This window comes from Heteronotia binoei, chromosome 14 (genome assembly GCF_032191835.1).
Source record: "Heteronotia binoei isolate CCM8104 ecotype False Entrance Well chromosome 14, APGP_CSIRO_Hbin_v1, whole genome shotgun sequence".
NCBI classification, from domain to species: domain Eukaryota; kingdom Metazoa; phylum Chordata; class Lepidosauria; order Squamata; family Gekkonidae; genus Heteronotia; species Heteronotia binoei.
In genome coordinates, this window is record NC_083236.1 from 11,078,499 (window position 1) to 11,098,021 (window position 19,523).

General features: G+C 43.8%; 1 protein-coding gene across 2 annotated transcripts in view; it reads left to right on the top strand.

The window, feature by feature from the left end:
* RALGAPA2 (Ral GTPase activating protein catalytic subunit alpha 2) overlaps positions 1–19,523 on the top strand; it is a 380,381-nt gene that overhangs the window by 211,319 nt on the left and 149,539 nt on the right. For both annotated transcript variants that reach the window (XM_060253668.1, XM_060253669.1), the window contains 5 exons: positions 13,924–13,982; positions 14,584–14,692; positions 15,155–15,265; positions 17,317–17,385; positions 18,526–18,663. In XM_060253668.1, coding sequence (XP_060109651.1) covers positions 13,924–13,982; positions 14,584–14,692; positions 15,155–15,265; positions 17,317–17,385; positions 18,526–18,663 — 486 coding nt within the window. The remainder of the gene's footprint in view (positions 1–13,923; positions 13,983–14,583; positions 14,693–15,154; positions 15,266–17,316; positions 17,386–18,525; positions 18,664–19,523) is intronic.

The window sequence follows — 19,523 nt, forward strand, 5'->3', positions numbered from 1 at the left end:
CTGTCCAGATTTCGAATGGAACCCTCACCCCTTCTAACCATGATCTCCATGTTTTTAAAGCGAAAGTGACTGAAAAAGCTTCTTTGTTCCGAACCGACCAATTTCTCTGTTTGTGAGTAAATTTTTTGGATATGTAGGCACAGGGCTTTAACGCCCCCTCTTCGTCAGGTTGCATTAGAATTGCTCCTACGACAACGTTACTAGCGTCACATTTACCACGAAGGGTTTTAACTCATTAGGGTGAATTAGAATGGGTTCACTCGTAAACCATCTTTTTTAGTTTATTGAATGCCTCTTGGCATTTGGCCGTCCACTCTAATTTAGCTCCTGGCCATTTGGCTTCAGGCCCCTTCCCTTTTGTTTTCAGGAGATCTGTTAAGGGGAGCATCGTGTGTGCGAACCCTTGTATAAAATTACGATAAAAATTTGCGAATCCGAGGAAGGATTGGAGCTGTCTACGAGTCCTCGGGGGTTCCCAATCTATTACAGCTTGTATTTTAGCTGGATCCATGGCTAGCCCTCTCCTAGACACTCTGTATCCTAGATAATCCAATTCTGTCTTGTGAAATTCACATTTGATTAGTTTGGCATATAGTTGATTCTCATAGAGAGTTTTCAGCACTTCCCGGACCAATTTTACATGGGATTGCATGTCTTTGGAATAAATAATTATATCATCCAGGTACACCACGACCCCTTTGTACAAGTACTTGCGTAGGACTTTATTTATTAAGTTCATGAAAAACCCCGGGGGTCCTTGTAATCCAAAAGGCATGACCAAATATTCAAATTGTCCCATAGGCGTATTAAACGCTGTCTTCCATTCGTCTCCCTCTTTTATGCGCACCCGGAAGTAGGCATCCCGTAAGTCTAATTTGGTGAAGATCTTTCCCTCTGACACCGTACTAAGTCCTTTATCAGAGGGATGGGGTACGCATTAGAGGTGAAAATCCCATTAATCCTGTCCCGGGATCAATTCAATGGCACAGTCAGTATTTCGGGGGGGGGGGGGAGTTCATTAACTTCTTCTTCACTGAACACTCGTTTTAAGTCTCTGTACTCCTTAGGGATTGACTGTACTTCCTCAATGGTTAACCATAGCTTCTCATGGTTGGTTCTGGATCCCAATCCCCATTCCAGTGATGGTGTTCACACCTTCCATCTCTAAAGTCTATGATTTGTTCCCCCCCCCCCACTTTATGTCGGGTTCGTGTTTGGCGAGCCATCCTACCCCTAGCACAATATCAAAAGATGAAGAAGAAGATATTGGATTTATATCCCGCCCTCCACTCCAAAGAGTCTCAGAGCGGCTCACAATCTCCTTTACCTTCCTCCCCCACAACAGTCACCCTGTGAGGTGGGTGGGGCTGGAGAGGGCTCTCACAGCAGCTGCCCTTTCAAGGACAACCTCTGCCAGAGCTATGGCTGACCCAAGGCCATGCTAGCAGGTGCAAGTGGAGGAGTGGGGAATCAAACCCGGTTCTCCCAGATATGAGTCTGCACACTTAACCACTACACCAAACCGTCTCTCCTGAAGAGAGGGCTATTACAAATGTTTCTGTGTCCCAATGGTCCTCTATTCCCACTGGTACTTCTTGGGTCTGCTCGGTGCAAGGCTCCCCTCTCATTATAGTTCCATCCATTTGTTCAAATGGTATAGGGTGAGGTAATGGGCTCTTATGGAGTCCCAAAGCTTCCACCAATTTGGGCGTGATTATATCCCTAGTACACCCTGAGTCGAGCAGTGCTCAAGCATGAATAAATCTCTTTAGTTTGTGGTTTAACAGAGTCAAAGGGATGAAAAATAAAGTTCCAGTTATTCTCACCCTTAGTGGTGCCGTTAATTCCGCGACCTGCTGCTCGGCACCTCTCAGTGCAGGTCGTCCCCGTTTCCTGCTGGCTCATCATCCCAGGATGTTTCACTCCGCTTGTCTATAATGATGGTTTCCTCTCTTAGAAAGGTTGCGGCGGCAATACTCCCCTTTACCGATTCCTTTGATCGACTTTCAGTCTTCTTCGCTTTGGGCGTGCCAGGTTTCGGAGTAAGGGGGGCCTTGAGGTTGTTTCGGGCAATTGGCGGCCAAGTGGTTTAGGTCTCCACACCAGAAACAGCATCGGGGAGTAGTTGGTTTAGTAGCTCCCCCAGCTGTGCTGGCCTTCTTTCCATCTTGTTTTGCCCCTGACCGAGATTCACGTCCCCCCTTTCCCCCTTGCTGCTGTTGACGTTGTAGGGCCACTTGCTTCATATTGGTTTCAACTTCACCTGCTAGTTGCACCCACCCCACCAGCGTGGTGGGCGTGCTTGCTGCAGAGCCTGATCTCGCATGCTCGCGTTTAGGCCCCTCTGGAATTGCTCTATCTTTATTTGCTCATTTCATCCACGGATTTTGGCCGTGTTAGCTCGGAACTTGGTGGCGTACTCACGCATGGACTTGGACCCTTACTGTAGATCTCTCAGGGTGGTGAGGACCCTAGTTTCTTGCAGGGGGTCCTCATACTGGGTCAACAGTGCCCGAAGGAACGTGGCCACAGTGTCCAGTTCGGGGCTCCTGGTCTCGTACAGGCTTACATACCATCTCTTCGCAGCCCCCTTCAGCTTCGACCCCAGGTAATCCACTCTGCTGAACTCGTCAGGGAAGGTATTTCCCCAGTAATGCATGAAGCTATTTGCTTGAATGGAGAAGTATTTCACCTCTTCTGGGTCTCCGTCGAAGGTGGCATCCAACTCTCTTCCTCTTCCATAATCACAGGGAAGAAGAGGTAGTGGAGTCGGCTGCAATGGCGGTTGCCTTACCGGAGGGGGTATTTGCTCTCCTCTTGGGTCTGGCAGCTGCAACACTCTTTCTAGTTGCCTCCTCATTTCTGGGCCATGAATGTAGCATTGGCTTGCATCTAATCTCTCAGGCACTTAGCCATTTCAGCCATCTCGTCTCTCACTATCTAAAAGAGTCCCCGGTCATCGGGATCAGGTTCTTCTTCCTCCTCATCTGGGCACGGCTGCTCTCTGTCACCCCCATCCTCCTCATCCTCGTCCGGTCTCAGTTGTTCCCGGTCATCTCAACAACCTCCTCCACTCGCTCTTGAACCGTTCTGGTCGCTTTCTTCTCCCGCTCTCACACGCAGGGAGGGTAGTGCCAGGATCGCTTCTCTCCGAGCTGGTGCCTCATCCATCAGGGTGGTGGATGTTCTGGGAACCCACACTTTTGGGGTGATAAACAGTTGCTGTATATGCAGGGGAGATCCTCTGCCTGTGACTCTTCGAGTGTCAAGGATGTGCCATGGGGTGTCCGCACCCCGGCACCATCTCATCTGGGCTCACCTCGCAGTCTGTTCCGAGTTATAGGGAATCTTCCGTTGTCTGGAGTTTTCTCTGCCATACGGTCAGAAAGTTGCCAGTTCAGTTAAACTCCCGAGTGAGATTACTTCCAAAATGTCAAACATCGCTATTTCGCAATAATCAAGTGTTTGTTCTTTAATCAAAGACTTGTTTTATTGTAAAACTCCATAGCTTGCTCCAAGGACGGATTCCTTGGAAGTAATGGCATACATAGTATTGAATAGTATTTTATAGGCAAACTTCAAAAGGCAGGGTTACAGTTAACTTCAAAATAATAACAAAAAGATGCAAATTGAGTTGAGGGTTCAAAGGCTACTTTCTAGTATCTCTTTTATGGTTAAGGAATGTTAGCTAATGACAACATCTCCATTTCTCACACATTCTCTGCGAGCTGATAAGGCATGGCTGTGTGAATCTAGGGGAGAGGCATTCTACACCATTAATAAGAGGTTACACTAAACATCCTGGGTCCAGATGGATTTTATTATGCATCCAAGGGGGGGGGAAGGGGGGAGAAGAAGAAAGGGGAAAAGACAAAGGTGATAATCTGCTGTAAATATGGCCTGTTTACTAGGTACAAATAAAACCAGCATTTAGAAATAGCATGCTTGACAGTCCACATACTTTTTAAAGAGTTCAGCTGGAATACCATCTAAACCAGTGGCCTTGCCAGTCTTCAATTCAGAGATTAAATCAATTATTTCCTCGGGACTCACAGGAGGCCATTCTGGATTGGTTGAAAAGGTAAATTCTCTGTATTCTATTGAAATATCTTGGTCAGTAAATATTTCAAAATAATAATCAACCCATTTTTGAGGAGTAGGTGTAATCACAGCCGGGGCCGAGTTATTTTTCAAGTAACCAGAGGCCATCTGCCAGAATAGTTTACAGTCTTTGGTTTTAATTGTATTCAGCAAATGGTCCCATTTTTGTTTATACAACTTTTTTTTCCCAGTGATAAGGCTATGATATATCTCCTTGTGTGCAGAGTAAATTTTTAGGTTGCAGGAATTATTATCTTGCCTAAAAGTTCTAAATGAGTCCTGCATTCTGAGTCAAACCGTTGATTACAGGTGGGATTAGGAGGACAAATCAGTTTGGCTGCAGAATTACAGGAAGCAATTATCTGAGCATAGGCTAAATTGGCCTCCTCCATAGAACTGGTTTTGGCAATAATTGTTCTAAACTCCAACATTCTGTCTGATTGAAATAAGCAGAGTAACTCTTTGTCAGTTTGGGTAGTCCATTTGATTCTTTTAACAGAGCCCTGGGAAACACTATCAGGGGATATAGATACTGGCATATGAGTTATAAGAGAGTTGCCATGAAGTGTCAGCAGGAGGGGCAGATGGTCACTCTCAGTGCGGATTCCGATGGAGAAAGAGCTAACTAGTGGGCATAGATCTGAGGAACAAAGGCAATAATCGATAACACTACTACCTCTTGTTGAGGAGTAGGTAAATTCATTTGCATTTGGAAAACTGGGTGACCCATTTAGGATATTAAGATCATAAGTAATACAAAGTAAACCCACCTTATTATATAATGTATCTTTAGAAATTCATATGTTGGCAAGGGGTAGGGGTAAGTGGTCAAATCCTTCAAAGCCTAAAGGGGAAATAAGATTTTGGTTACTTGGTCCTATCTGTGCATTCATATCACCCATTATAAGGAGTGGGGTATATGGGAAATGTTTAAGCAAAAAAATAATAAAATCAGATAGTTTGTTCCATTTGCGCAAAAGCATTAAATCGTCCTCAGGTGGAGGAAAATAAACATTTACCAGAATCAGCATAGAATTAGTTAAGTGAATTAATAGAGCTTGTGCTAGGGGAGGGGAAGAGTCAAGTAAAGTTACGTCAGAACATATATTTGCTTTAATCATAATTGTTAATCCAGCTTTAAATCTACCCCGGAAGCATTTCTGTGAGCAGCAAGGTTGAATGGAAGAAATCCAGGGATACTGATTTCTAATTCTGACCAAGTTTCTTGAAGTAGAATACAATCATAATGGGTAAGGAAATCGATAAAGTCTGGATCACATGATTTATTCAGCCAGCCAGCAATATTCCAAGATAATAGGTGAAGATTTCTAGTTGAAGACTTTTCGGACAGTCAGTCCAGCTCTGTAATTTGGTCGTGTAGTTTTTGAGTCTTGATATATACACCCATTGGTAGATGGAAAACTGGATGGTGTAGAATTAGAGGCCAAATTGTCAGAGTTAAAGTTGGTCTGAAGAGAATGGTTGGAGATTATAGTACAGGCTTCTTGTTGATCTGAATTTGTTGGTAAGGTGTCCTGTGAAATTTCTGTTTGATTATTGGGAAGCCCTTGGATTCTCTTTTGGAATTCAGTCTGTTTTAATACGAGATTTTCCCTCAATAGATCTAGTCTCTTTAGGATATCCTGTTGTTCTTGCGCTTGAAGAGATTGGAAGTGATCTCTGATATTATCTTCCAGAATATAATTTCCTGCTACTATGTCCATAGTTTCATCAAAATTATTAGGCGGGGAAGGACAGTTGGTTGAATCAGTTGACTATTCCCTATTTGAATTATTGTTGTTGACCTTTGTAGTCAGGGGATAATTCTGTTGAGCTGGACACTTCTTGGTGGGTAGTAGTGGAGAGATCATCTCATTCTTAAAAACACAGGATAGGAAGACTCCCTTAGATGCCAGATAACCTTTAGATCGTAATAGAAACTGAATTAAATGATAATATCACCCTCTGAGTCTGGGTGCATTGCCGCTCACAAGATCCACTTCTAGTAGATCAATCTGGCTCATTTCCCTTGGAAACAATGTTTTCAAATGTTTCCTAGTTTGTTGCATAGTATTCCATGCAGGGCATCGTCCTCTGTAGTTGCAAATAGGCAAATTTTATTTGGGGTTTTATTAAGTTGTTACTCAGTGAAAAAAGCTTATCATATTCCTTCAGCTGCAATTCATTAGCAGATGGGGTGCCCTGTTCCAAGGTGCTTCTTTTAAAAGTTATCTGCTCAGTAATGTAGTCCATTTTATTATGAAGTAGCTTCAACTGGCTACAGATGAAGGTCTACTGTTACAGCTGTTAAATGTGTTACATTAAAGAGTTCTCTGTAACCCACTTCAAGACTGTTACTTTCAGTGGAATTTAGAGAGTTAATTTAGAGAGTTAGAGAGCCAGTTTGGTGTAGTGGTTAAGTATGCGGACTCTTATCTGGAAGAACCAGGTTTGATTCCTCACTCCTCCACTTGCACCTGCTGGAATGGCCTTGGGTCAGCCAGAGCTCTGGCAGAGGTTATCCTTGAAAGGGCAGCTGCTGTGAGAGCCCTCTCCAGCCCCACCCACCTCACAGGGTGTCTGTTGTGGGGGAGGAAGGTAAAGGAGATTGTGAGCTGCTCTGAGACTCTTCGGAGTGGAGGGCGGGATATAAATCCAATATCTTCTTCATCTTCTTCTTCTAATCTTGTCTGCAGCTTCCTCAGAGTTTGCATTTGTATTAATAATGTTGTGGGGGTCAGTAGAATTTTGTGTAAGTGAGGGCTGCTCATTAAGATCCTCATTATCAAAATTAGCCAAAATCTCAAAATGATTAGATGCGGGCACTTGGGCTGAATAAAAGTCATATATTTTCAGTTGTTTAGCTGGTAATGGAGAATCTTCAGCTTCTCTCGGTCTTTTGGTAACGCCCATGTTAATTGGTAGACAGAGTATTGGATGCAAGCCCAGAGAAGGATGGGGTAATTAAAAACAACTCTGCATCTCTCCCACTTTTAAAGGACTTCAGATTCACTGTTATTAAAGGAAGAGCTTGCAGAGCAACTGAGGGGAAATAGTAGTAGTAAGTTCCTAAGTAAGCAAAGCTCCCACTTGGCAACCTTCCAGAGTCAGAGACGGTGAGGACGTCAGCCAATTATCCAGTTAAGCAGGGGAGGTTTGTATTCCTCAAAAACTCTGCTTACAGTTGAGAGAGTTAAGATGGAAAAGGGAAAATCCTCAGGGTTAAAACAAAAATTTAAAATTAAAAGAGGCTTATCATAGACTTATCATTACGGAGCTGTAGAGCCGCATGTCTGCCTCCCTCCAATGCTCAACTGGAAGAACATATGATGAGGGAAGGGATTTGCACCCTAGGATCAGCATGAGGTAGTACATACCTAGTTTCTTTAAATGAAACTAAAGAAACTAGGGCCAGATGAACTGCATCCAAGGGTACTAAAAAAACTTGCAGATGTGATTTCTGAGCCTCTCCCCATTATTTTTGAGAATTCTTGGAGAACAGGTAAGGTGCTAGAAGATTGGAGGTTGGCAAATATTATCCTCATCTTCAAGAAGGGGGAAAAGGAGGAGCTAGGTAACTACTGACCTGTCAACTTGATGTCTATTCCTGAAAAAGTTTTGGAACAAATCGTCAGTCAGTCAGTCCTGGAACATTTAGAAAAGATAGAACAAAGCAGTAGACAAGTATATATAGAGGATGGTGTGAAATTGTTTTCTGTGGCCCCAAAAGGTAGGACCAGAACCAATGGGTTGAAATTAAATCAAAAGAGTTTCTGGCTCAACATTAGGAAGAACTTCCTGACCATTAGAGCGGTTCCTCAGTGGAACAGGCTTCCTCGGGAGGTGGTGGGCTCTCCTTCCTTGGAGGTTTTTAAACAGAGGCTAGATGGCCATCTGACAGCAATGAAGATCCTGTGAATTTTGGGGGAGATGTTTGTGAGTTTCCTGCATTGTTCAGGGGGTTGGACTAGATGACCCTAGAGGTCCTTTCCAACTGTATGATTCTATGATTCTAAGTACACCTTTAAGACCAACTAAGTTTTATTTATTTATTTATTTCTGGTTATTTTGCACAGTGTACTTGTTGACTAGATGGGACAGGATAATGCAGTGGTCTAAAGTTTTCCCTTTGCTGAAGCCCAGCTGTTCAGGGCCTAGAATTTTTTCCTGCAACATCCAGAGATTGAGCTTGACTAATAGATGTTTGGAGTAAAGCTTGCCAATGATGGAGAATAGGCTAATCGGCCTGTAGTTGGCAGAGTTAGTGTGATCACCTTTTTTGTATAGCGGGACCACTATTGCATTCAACCATGCCAAGGGAATTATGCCAGTTCGATCTACAATTGTAAACAGAGATGCAAGGGGAGAAGCCCACATGTCTGGGTCTAATTTTAAGATTTCAGAGGAAATAGCATCTGGGCCAGGAGCCTTTCCTAATTTCAGTTGTGTAATTAATTCTTTTATTTCCTCCGGAGGGACAGGAGGCCAGTCAGGTAAATCGGGTAGGGGAAAATCAGATGGTTCAGCACGAGTTAGATCTTGATGGAACAGAACTGAGAAGTGCTAAAACCAAACATAAGAGGAAATGACAGACATAGATGGGTCATTGGCCCAGAATGCACGTGAGACTATGACCTTCTGTGGTGGAAATTAAATCAGTCTTCTCTTCAGGATTCACTTGTTGGGAGGGTGAGTGGTTTATTCCTGTTTTCCTTTGGTCTACCTCCATAGAAATGAGAGGAGTTAGAAGGGCTGATAGAACCGAACCATTCTCAAGAGTGTTGGGCATCATGAGCAGATTAGATACTTATTGCGTGTGATCACTTTTTGTTTTCAAAAGTTTGTCCCTCAACACTTTGAGTTTAGTTGTGATTGCAAGTTGTTCTGTAGATGGGAGGGCTGTGAAAGAGTTAATTAGATCTATGGAGTTCTCAAGAAGGAGATGCTCTGAAGCTGGGTTCAGATAAAAAGGTAAATCAGGACCCTGAGCCAAGTCACTCTGGTCTACAGCTTTCGTCATTCCTGCCTTAAAATTGATGTCCTCTGTCAAAGAGCCCTCTTTCTGCCAGTGTGGTAGCAGGGGGTTTATAAGAGAATTGACAAAGACCCTAGCTGGAAAAATCCTCTTGGTGTGAAGGAAGTCTTTCTGGGACTGCAGCAGACTGGGGATCCTGGAACTGCTGAAAGTGAGCAAGATTTTTTGAACCTGATTTGGGCTGGTAAGAGCTTCCACCATAATTAAGTCAATTGATGGTAATTTCCCCCTTAGAAGGGCTTTTAGATGGTAAATAGCCCATCTAATTGAGTTCCATAATATTCTGTTTTAAAGGCACATCAGAGGATCTCATTGAAACAGTTTATGTTTATGCTTTTCCTGATGTATATGTATGCAATCGTTCCATTTTATCTTTTTTTAACCAATTTGCTCTGATATATATATATATTATGCCAATAAAGGCTAACTTGACTTGACTATTTATTTATTCATTAAAAGATGGCTGTGATTACTAAGAGCTATGTCAGACTAACCTGATCTCCTTTTTTGAGAAAGTTACTACCTTGCTGGATCAGGGGAATGCTGTAGACATAGTTTATCTTGATTTCAGCAAGTCCATTAGTAAGGTTCCACAAAGTATTCTTGCTGACAAGTTGGTAAAATGTGGTTTGGACTATATTACTGTTAGATGGATCTGTAACATGTTGACAAACCACATCCAAAGAGTGCTTGTAAATGGTTCTTCATTGTCTTGGAAAGGACTGACAAGTGGAGTGCCTCAGGGATCTTTCCTGGGAGATGATTTGTCCAACATCTTTATAAATGATTTGGATGAAGGAATAAAAGGAATGCTTATTAAACTTGCAGATAATATTAAATTGGGAGAGGTGGCAAGTATGGCAGAAGACAGAGTCAGGATACAGGGTGAAGATCAGCCTGTCAAGGGTGAAAAACTAGACTAAAACCAATAAAATGAATTTTAACAGGGATAATGTAAAGTTCTGCATTTAGGTAGGAAAAATCCAATCATTATAGGATAGGGGAGACTTGTTTTGGCCGTAGTATATACGAAAAAGATCTAGGGGTCTTAGTGGACCATACACTGAACATGAGTCAGCAGTATGATGCGGTAGCTAAAATGGCAAATTCAGTTTTGGGCTATATCAACAAAAGTATAGTATCCAGATCACGTGAAGTGATGGTATCATTTTCCTCTGCTCTGGTTAGACCTCACTTAGAATATATGTTCAGTTTTGGGAACCACAATGTAAGAAGGATATAGACAAGCTGGAACATGTCCAGAGGAAGGCAATGAAGATGATGAGGGGTCTGGAGACAAAGTCCTATAAGGAAAGGTTGAAGGAGTTGGATTTTGTTTAGCCTGGAGAGGAGACAACTGAGAGGTGATATGATCACCATCTTCAAGAACTTGAAGGGCTGTCATATACAGGATGGTGCAAGACCTTGTAAATTGAAACTTAGTTATGCACAAAGATTTGTGGAATCTTGCCATACTCTGATATTTGTGGAATAGCTGGTTAAAGCTTTGATCAAAATGGGGAAATTCAAAGTACTACCTCATCGCTGTGATCTGCTGAGTTCAAGAATATTTATACACAAGAAGACTTTAACATCATGGACAGTACATCTTCATTTGGTTTCCTCAAGAGTCGGAAGAACCAGGGATTCCATTGGAGTGGAAGTGGAAGGACCTTGGTTTAGTCCTTGGAATTGGTTTTCCTTCTCATTTATGTTATGTCCTTCTATATGAACTTTAAGGTGCTTTGTTTATCAGGGTGTGTTTGTATTAACTTGTCACTTGTATATGAGAGTAATAGATATATTTACTCTTAAAATTAGTTAGTTTATTTTTTGCTGAGGCTGGTCAGCACGGAACCTTTTTTGGTTGTTTCTACTCTCTGCCGTGTTTCTTTGTTTGGTTTGCAGATTCTGTGAACTTAGGCAGGTTCCCCCCCCCCCCGCCCAAGCCCTCCTAAACCCTCCTAAACCTTGGCATAGACCAGGCAAAATGTAATGCCACATCCCTGAAAGGTAAGGCAGCAAAAGGGACAGCCCCATAGGGAGAAGGAAAACCCCATCTCCCCGAAAAGGAACCTGCAAACCCCTGCTGCCCTGCGGCTGGCCAATTTCCATAGGGGCCAAACTGACCTTGCGGCCAAGCCCAATTTGACTGAGGACCCAAACCTGGGGAGGGAGATACCCCAGAACTCCCAGCAGCAATGCCAGGTGCAGTAGGGGCAGCAAGGCCAAACCAGCCCAGTATAAGACAGTGGGGTGTCACTAGCCTTACCCAGAGTTCCCATAGGCACCAGCGCCAATCCAGATCCAGCAGCCCCCGTAGATGGAACTGATCCCCCGTCAGAACCGCCAAGACCCAATGCTCCTCCTGCGACGTTTCCTGCAGACCTGCCCTCCAGAATAGACAACCAAGTTAAAATATCAGCCTGAAGTGCCATCTTAGAAACCTTTCCAGGTCCTAACCCATGCAGGGGAGGGGTACCAGATGTTTGCTCCAGCACTCTCAGCCTTTGCATAATAGCTGCATTAACTTCGTCCTCACCCTCCTAATCTGACAAAGATAAAGGCAATGGTGGCCTTTTAGGCAGGCCCTTAGTGGCCCCTGGTGCAGGCTGTTTGCCCTTAGATCTTCCCGTCCCTTTCTTACCAGACATCTTGGCAAATATCAAGTGCAATAAGACTGCACAAAACTACACCAAACGTCCCTTGTAAACCCACAAAATGGCTTCCCTCCAACAGCCTTTTAACATGGCCGGCGTCCCACAGGAAAAAAAAGGGAAGCAAGATGGCTGCCACCTAACAGAAGAAGACGTGGACCCAATATGGCTGCCTCTGCCCAAGGCAGCCTCACTCAGCTCAAGTGAAATCAGAAAATTAAATCCCTCTCCCAAAGGAATGGAAAGGAAAAGAAAAACAAACTACCTCCCCCCTAGTACAAGGACATCTACAAAGAAAATACCCAGTCCCTCCAAAGAAAAAGAAAGCCAAAATTAACCCCCCTCCCAAGGCAAGAGTGGGGGGGGGGGGTTGTTGAATGCAGATGAAGGAAGGGGGGTCGGGAGGAGAATACACTGGCCGTAAAAAGCAGAGGCACAGGCTGGATGCAGAAGCCCCCAGACGTCCGGATGGTCCTCCTGGCCCCCAGCTATGCAGCCGCCTCCTCCGCAATACACAAACCTAACCCAGCTTATCAGCGACGAAAGAAAAACCAGTTAAACCAGGACAGGGCCGAGCAGGAGCAAGAAAAACGCTCCCTCAGCCTTCATCCAAACTCGGACCCAGAAAATGGCCTGGAGTGCTAGTAGACGCTCCCAACCAGCCGATCTCCAACGTGGGACTGATCAAGGGGGCAGACGGTCTAGCCGTTACTACAGCCAAGCCCTGCTCCCGTCCAAACGGGCCGGAAAAGACCTCTTCCCCTCCAGAGGGGGCAAAATAGGTTCTAGCAGCAATGCTGCAGGCTGCTATGAATGGATTCTGTGAATGTAGGCAAGTTTCCCTCACCCAAGCCCTCCTAAACCTTGGCATAGACCAGGCAAAATCACTCATTAAGCAGAGTGTGCTAGATATAGAAAGACAAACAGATCTTCTCAGTTCCCCAGACTCTTTCTCTTCAGCAAACAGTAGATATATAGTTGCCCCCACTGCCTGCCTATAATTCCTTGAATCTCACAACATTAGAAGGCCTTTTACCTTAGCTAGGAGTATGCTCCTGCCATCTGCAGTTGTAGAGGGGAGGTATAAAGGGACTCCTTATGCACATAGGCTCTGTTCCTGTTCCTGACCTGAAATAGATTCTCTGGAGCATGTATTATTTAATTGTTCTTTTCATACAGCGTCGAAGGGAAATTATCAGCCCGCTGTTGGAAGGATTCCTTGGCAGATCAAATAAACTCAAATTAGATTATCTTCTGTTAGATAGGAACCACCAGACAACAAGACAGGTGGCTACATTCTGTTCCCAGGTTTATAAAGAACTCAAAAAGCGAGACAAACAGGCCAAACTGTAAATCCTAAATTTGAAAGTGACTTTTTAGAAGGTTTAAAGGGTTAAATAATATTTTATATTCTTTTTTACTGTTATAACCCTCAAGTCATCAAATCTTAATATGTAGACTCTTTGTGGGACTTTTTATAAGGTACTTTTAAGGTTGTTTAAATGACTTACATGTTCTGGTCAATTACTGTAATAACAAACTGACTGACTGACCAGAACCAATGGGTTGAAATTAAATCAGAAGTGTTTCCAGCTAAACATTAGGAAGAACTTTCTGACAGATAGGTTCCTCAGTGGAACCGGCTTCCTCAGGAGGTGATGGGTTCTCCTTGTTAGGAGGTTTTTAAACATAAGCTAGGTGGCCATCTGACAGCAATGCTGATTCAGTGAATTAGGCAGATCATGAGAAAGAGGGCAGGAAGGGCTGCATCGATGCTTAGTCCTTGTGACGTTTTCTTACACTCCCAGGGAAATGCTGTTCGCCATTTTGGGGCCAGGAAGCAATTTTCCTGCAGACCAGTTTGGCCAGGGATCCTGGAGGTTTTTGCCATCTTCTGGGCATGGAGCAGGGGTCACTGGGGATGTATGTGTAGGGAGAAGGTATTTGTGAAGTTCCTGCATTGTGCAAGGCATTGGACTAGGTAACCCTGGAGGTCCCTTCCAATTCAATGTTCTGTATTCTTCATATTAATCTTCTGTATATTATTTCACATTACTGAGTGGTATGCAATTTTTCTACCGTATGCATGCAGAGCAAAATGTTTATTTGTAATGATTTTTGTTGTTCTAGTGCTGCCTCATAAATATTATTTTGAAGAATGCTACAGATGAACCAAGTGAAGCTGCAAGGTACAGTGCTGAATGAAACAAAGTACTGTGAAATACAATTTTACATTTTTTGCAAAAAACATTTGTCAGTGCTTTCAGCAGCATGCGTGCTCATGCCTGGGGAGCAGGATGTGGCCGGAAAGGCCCCTTGATTGCTATGCAGTGGAGACGCTCTGTCTCCCTTTCTCTCTCTTTCTGTTTGTATGTGGGTGCAGTTTATTCTATTTACTTCAATATTCATGCCCTGCCTTTCTCCCCTAAGTGGCTTACCTTGTTCTCTCTTCCAACATATCCTCACAGTAATGCTGTGCTTCTGTTAGGCTGAGAGTGTAACTGCCGCGTCACCTAAAAGTCACCTAACGAGCGTCCCTGACAGAGTGGAGATTGGAACCTGGGTCTTCTCAATCCTAGTCCAACACTCTTAACCATTACACCACACAGGTTGTGCCACTATGGCAAACCTAATGAGAAGCATTGATGGAACACTCCTAAAGGCATTTGATAGACCAAAATTATAGATGGAGCTAAAATATAGCACTGGCATGAGAGAATAAACTGTAGAAAGCTTTTCATGGATCTCAGATAGTATGGCTAACTAAATAATATTTTCTTGTTTTTGAAGATGCTTATCTCTGTGCTGTCTTGGGCTTTGGATATGTGAAGAATTAATGCAGTGTACAAACCACCCTCAAGTGAAGGATGCAATAAATGTTTTAGGTGTGACATTGAAGGTACTTGTATGGCATGAATCTGTGTAGTTCAACTGCATGCAAAAAGTTTGAGAAGCTGAGAGTGTTAGGAAGATTCTCAAGTATTATACTGAATGAATTTTTAGGTATCCTATTGGAAAGCTCAGTATTAACATAAGGCATAAAAGCGATTTGCGAAGTTATGCGTAGAAGAAATGTCCCAAATTAAATTACTTGTATTAGATGTGCTTTGAAAGGAATCATTTGTTCTTAGTTGTTTTTTAGGGATAAAAGCTTTTTGTTTTCTGGAGGGGAAAAAATGCTATTTGAGAAATATTGTGCTGGTTAGATTTCTGTGGTGTGTGGACCCTATCTTTGGAAGGTTTATGTATAAAAGAATAATTTAAAAATTGTATGCAATAATTATTTTGAGCAATAAATGTCTTTGCAGCTAATCTGGAAGTATATTAGTTTCGTTTTATAACAAGTTGGTGTGTGTTGCAGTTTTTTAACAAGCAGATTGCTCAATTTGCATGTGATACCTTCCAACTTCTGACGTCTTACTGGGAAAAACTGCACAGATATGAACCTTCTCTCCCAAGAAAAATGATTGAAGTATGTTTATTTCCTAAAATGTTCATTTGTGGGGATTTGGTAACTGATATGCTGTGTTTAATCATTCACTAAAAACTATAAACTATGAGCTACATATGGCTGCTGTTTGAGGATAAATCTGTAGATCCAGGACCACACGGAGGCTAAACATAGTTTTCTGCAAACTTGGAGTACTCTCCAGGTTTTTCAGAAAAATCTGAAAATGTTCAAACTGGGAAGGGGGGGGAGTTAAATCTCCTGAAAAGTAAAGTTCTGTTCTTTGTGTGAGCCTGGAAGCTGCACTGGATTCAGTGGTGGCTGCTGCAGAGCCCAGGGGCCATGCTGGGTATGGTGGCAGCTTCTGGAGAGTCCAGGGTCTACAGCAGCAATAAAGCAGCCCAGGAGCTGTGCTGGGCTTGGCATTGATGTAGGCTTCCCAACCCTCCTACCCTGGCAGGGGACCCCAGAATTTCCAGCCTCTTCCCCCGCTCCCCAAAAAAACGGAAGCGGGGGGAGGGGGGAAATGGCGTCAAGGAGCGTGGCGAGCCGCCCCATCTCGGAGTGGGTGACGCCGCTGCACTGCTGCTGCCTCTTCTCCGCTTCACCGTAGCTGCTCCTCTGAGATAGGCTCAGGCTGAGCCCATCTCGGAGGAGCAGCTAAGATGAAGCGGAGAAGAGGCAGCAGCAGCGCAGCGGCATCGCCCGCTCCGCCTCTGAGGTAAAATCAGAGAAGGGGAGGGTGGAGGCAGGCCAGGAGCATGGCGAGCCGCGAATCTGGGTCCAGCTACGGTGAAGCGGAGAAGAGGCGGCAGCTGAGCAGCAGTGTCGCCCGCTCCCCTCTGCCTCTGAGGTAAAATCAGAGAAGGGGAGGGTGGAGGGAAGGAAGGCATTTAAAAAGTTGTGAGGTCCCTTTAATTGTGATGGACAGAACTCCCTTTGGAGTTCAATTGTGCTTGTCACACCCTTGCTCCTAGCTCCACCCCAGTGTCTCCTGGCTCCACCCCCAAAATCCCCAGATATTTCTGGAATTGGACTTGGCAACCCTACATTGGTGGCTGCCCGAGAGCCCAGGAACCACCCTGTGTCTGGTCACAGCTGCTGGAGAGCCCTGGGGCCGCAGCAGTTACGAAGCAGCCTGGGAGCCACCCCAAGCCTAGCAGCAGCTGCCCGAGAGCCCAGGAGCCATGCTGGGTTCAGTGAGAGAGTGGGGGGATGCGATTCCCCCTGTGAGTATTGGGGGCCCCTGCTTGTTTCATATATTGCCCAACGGATGCACCTCGTTCCGTTTTTAAACTTGTGGATTGAGAAGAGCTTTAGAATAAGCTTACAAACACAGCTAGTATACTTTACCAATATTTAAGGGTGCCATTGGCTTCTTACATAGAGCAATTATAAATCTGCACGGGGCTCACAAATGCAACGATTTTGAATCGGTTTCTGTTCCGAGTGAACATAAGCAGATTTGCCTGAAGTGGTTTTTAACTCAAGTATTTTCTCCTCGGTTGTCGCAGGAGGGCAGCCGTAGTGGTCTGCTGTCAAAGAGCTAGACTGGAGTCCGGAAGCACCTTAGAAACCAAAAAGATTTTCAGGAAACAGTTTCAGAGGGCAGCAATGCTGGCCTGCAGTAGAACAGCTAGATTTGATTCCAGGAGCACCTCAGAGACTTTCAGGGTAGAAGTTTTTGCTGGTCAAAGCTCTCTTCATTAGATACAAGTAGAAATGGAGATCCGTGAGTTCTTATATCCCAGGAGGATCTCTCTGACCTTCTGGGGAAATCTCCATTCTTACATGTTGATGTCTAAGGTGCTACTGGGTTTGAATCCAACTCTTGTAAAATTTGCAAAATTATGCCAGTGGGTTGGTTTTTGTTTTAATGTTCTCAAGGGCTAGAGAGGCGGATAGGAAAGAGAATAACACATACGGTATTTGGGGAGTTAGTGGCCTTGTTGTTCTTGTTGTTGTTTGCACCAAACAGCCTGATTGAACTCAAATCTTTGCTCTTAGTTGTTTTTTTAGGGATAAAACCTATTCCTGTAAATGTCTCACTTGGAATTTTTTGTGTGTGTATGCAGATCATCATTGCTACTGTTTCGTTTCTGTTGCCTAGTGCAGAGTACTCCTCTGTGGAAAGTGATAAGAAGGTATGTATGTGAAGAGAAACTGCCATTGGTTTAGTTGTAACATTGCAATGGAATTGGTCTTCTTTTAAAACATGGAGCTAGTGTTTGGGGAGGGACGGTGGCTCAGTGGTAGAGCATCTGCTTGGGAAGCAGAAGGTCCCAGGTTCAATCCCTGGCATCTCCAAAAAAGGGTCCAGGCAAATAGGTGTGAAAAAACTCAGCTTGAGACCCTGGAGAGCCGCTGCCAGTCTGCGAAGACAGTACTGACTTTGATGGACCAAGGGTCTGATTCAGTAGAAGGCAGCTTCATATGTTCATATGCTGTAATACTTTAATCTCAGTAAAGGGTGGTGGTGGGGAACACACTTGCAAGCATAATGGCTTGTGTGTGTTTCCCAGGATAAAAAGCCAGTCCAGAGTTAGCGCTGTCCAACCACAGCTTTAGTAAAATTGTCTTTAATAGCTGCTGAACACTAGCACTCTTCAAATGTCATTGTGAGTATATTTATGATCCTGCATCTGTTTATAAGAAAGAGCCAACCTGTGTTTACTTTACAATTTAAATTGGGGACCAGTGTCTGGATAAATTTGTTGTGCGAGTGTTGAAGGTAACATGAAAATTACTCAACATGTACGTCAAGAAAAACCAGATATACCCTGTACATGCTCTCACCGGGATGTCCCAGGCTAGTTCAATTTAATCAGATCTCGGACGCTAAGCAGAGTCAGCCCTGGCTAGTATTTAGATGGGAGGCTACCAAAGACTCCCATGGGCGTGATGTGGAGGCAGGCAACGGCAAACCACCTCTGAGCAACTTCTTGCTTTGAAAACCCCACCAGGAGTCACCATAAATAAGCCATGACTTGACAGCATTTTCCACCACCGTTCTGTACATGGATTGTTACATGCATTGACTATAAGCTGTGAACATGGCTACTGGGGGCGGGGGCAAGGTTGAATTTGTTCCTTGCCCCCTCCCCCCAAAAAAATTCTCACTGGCTCTTAATGCTTTCGATTTGCATCCAGGCTGCAATCAGACTTGGCAGTAAGGAAAAATATTGGTACAGCTCATTTGGGTGTATGTTTTTTTTCTCTGTTGGATCAGAGTTTGGGCAGTTTTCTCAGTAGAGGTAATGTAGTTTGCATCTTTCTGTTTTTAGTTTATAGTTTCATTATTGCTTTGCCTACTGGATTGGTGTATGACCTTGCCCCTCAAAATGCTGCTGGAGCCTGTGAATACATCTAGCCTTGATGATCAAAATTCTTCCAATGCTCCATTGCTTGATTACATCTATAGGGTAAGTGTGAGGGCTCATCTTTAAGTGTTTGTGTTCCCAATGCTTAATTATGATGTTTGTTATTAACATAAGCCTAATGAAGCAAGTGCTTTTGGGGTGTTAACTACAGTTAACAACCACAATTATTTCTGAAAACAAGCAGTGATAACTGCATCTTGTTTGAATCGCTTGAACTATTGAATTGCAGTCCATAAGTGTAATTTTTTCACTACAATTTGAGCAGGAGCTATCCCCCATGACATTCTCAACACATTTATTTAAAGTCTTGATTACACACTGGTAAAATGCTTTTTTAAGTAAGGTATTTGCCTTTAGTTGCTTAATAAGTAAACATATCTAGTTAGATTGTTTGTTATGAAATCAAGCTTGTGCAGTTCTTTACCATATAGCTTTGTTCAGCTGTATTCAGAAGATCATTGTGGACTCAGGACAGACCCCGCATATGGATACTGCACCCACACTGAACTCTAATTGGAAGCTTCAAAGCTTATCTCCATCTTTTTGGCAGGCTTTCTCCCCCGCTCTGGGGAGCAGGGATCAACTGCGCATGCCTGGAGCTAAAGAGAAAGCCACCTCTCACTCAGTTCCTTTCTTTCTGCCACACTGTTCTCACCTTCTTCGCTGTTCTCCTCCACTTTGTTTCTTGGTTGCTTTTATCTCCCTTGTCCCTTGCTTCTTGCCTCCATCTTCCTTGTAATCATCATCTCGTGTTTTGTCTTGTCTATATTTTAAAAAAGAAAAATATTACTGCTTTTGGTTTTCCCCCCTTCTCCCATCCTTATGTCCGTTCCCCCCTCCTTCTTTCTCTTCAGAGGTGGTGGTGCATGAAAGGAGCAGTTTTTTTCAAGCAGTGTAAAGAC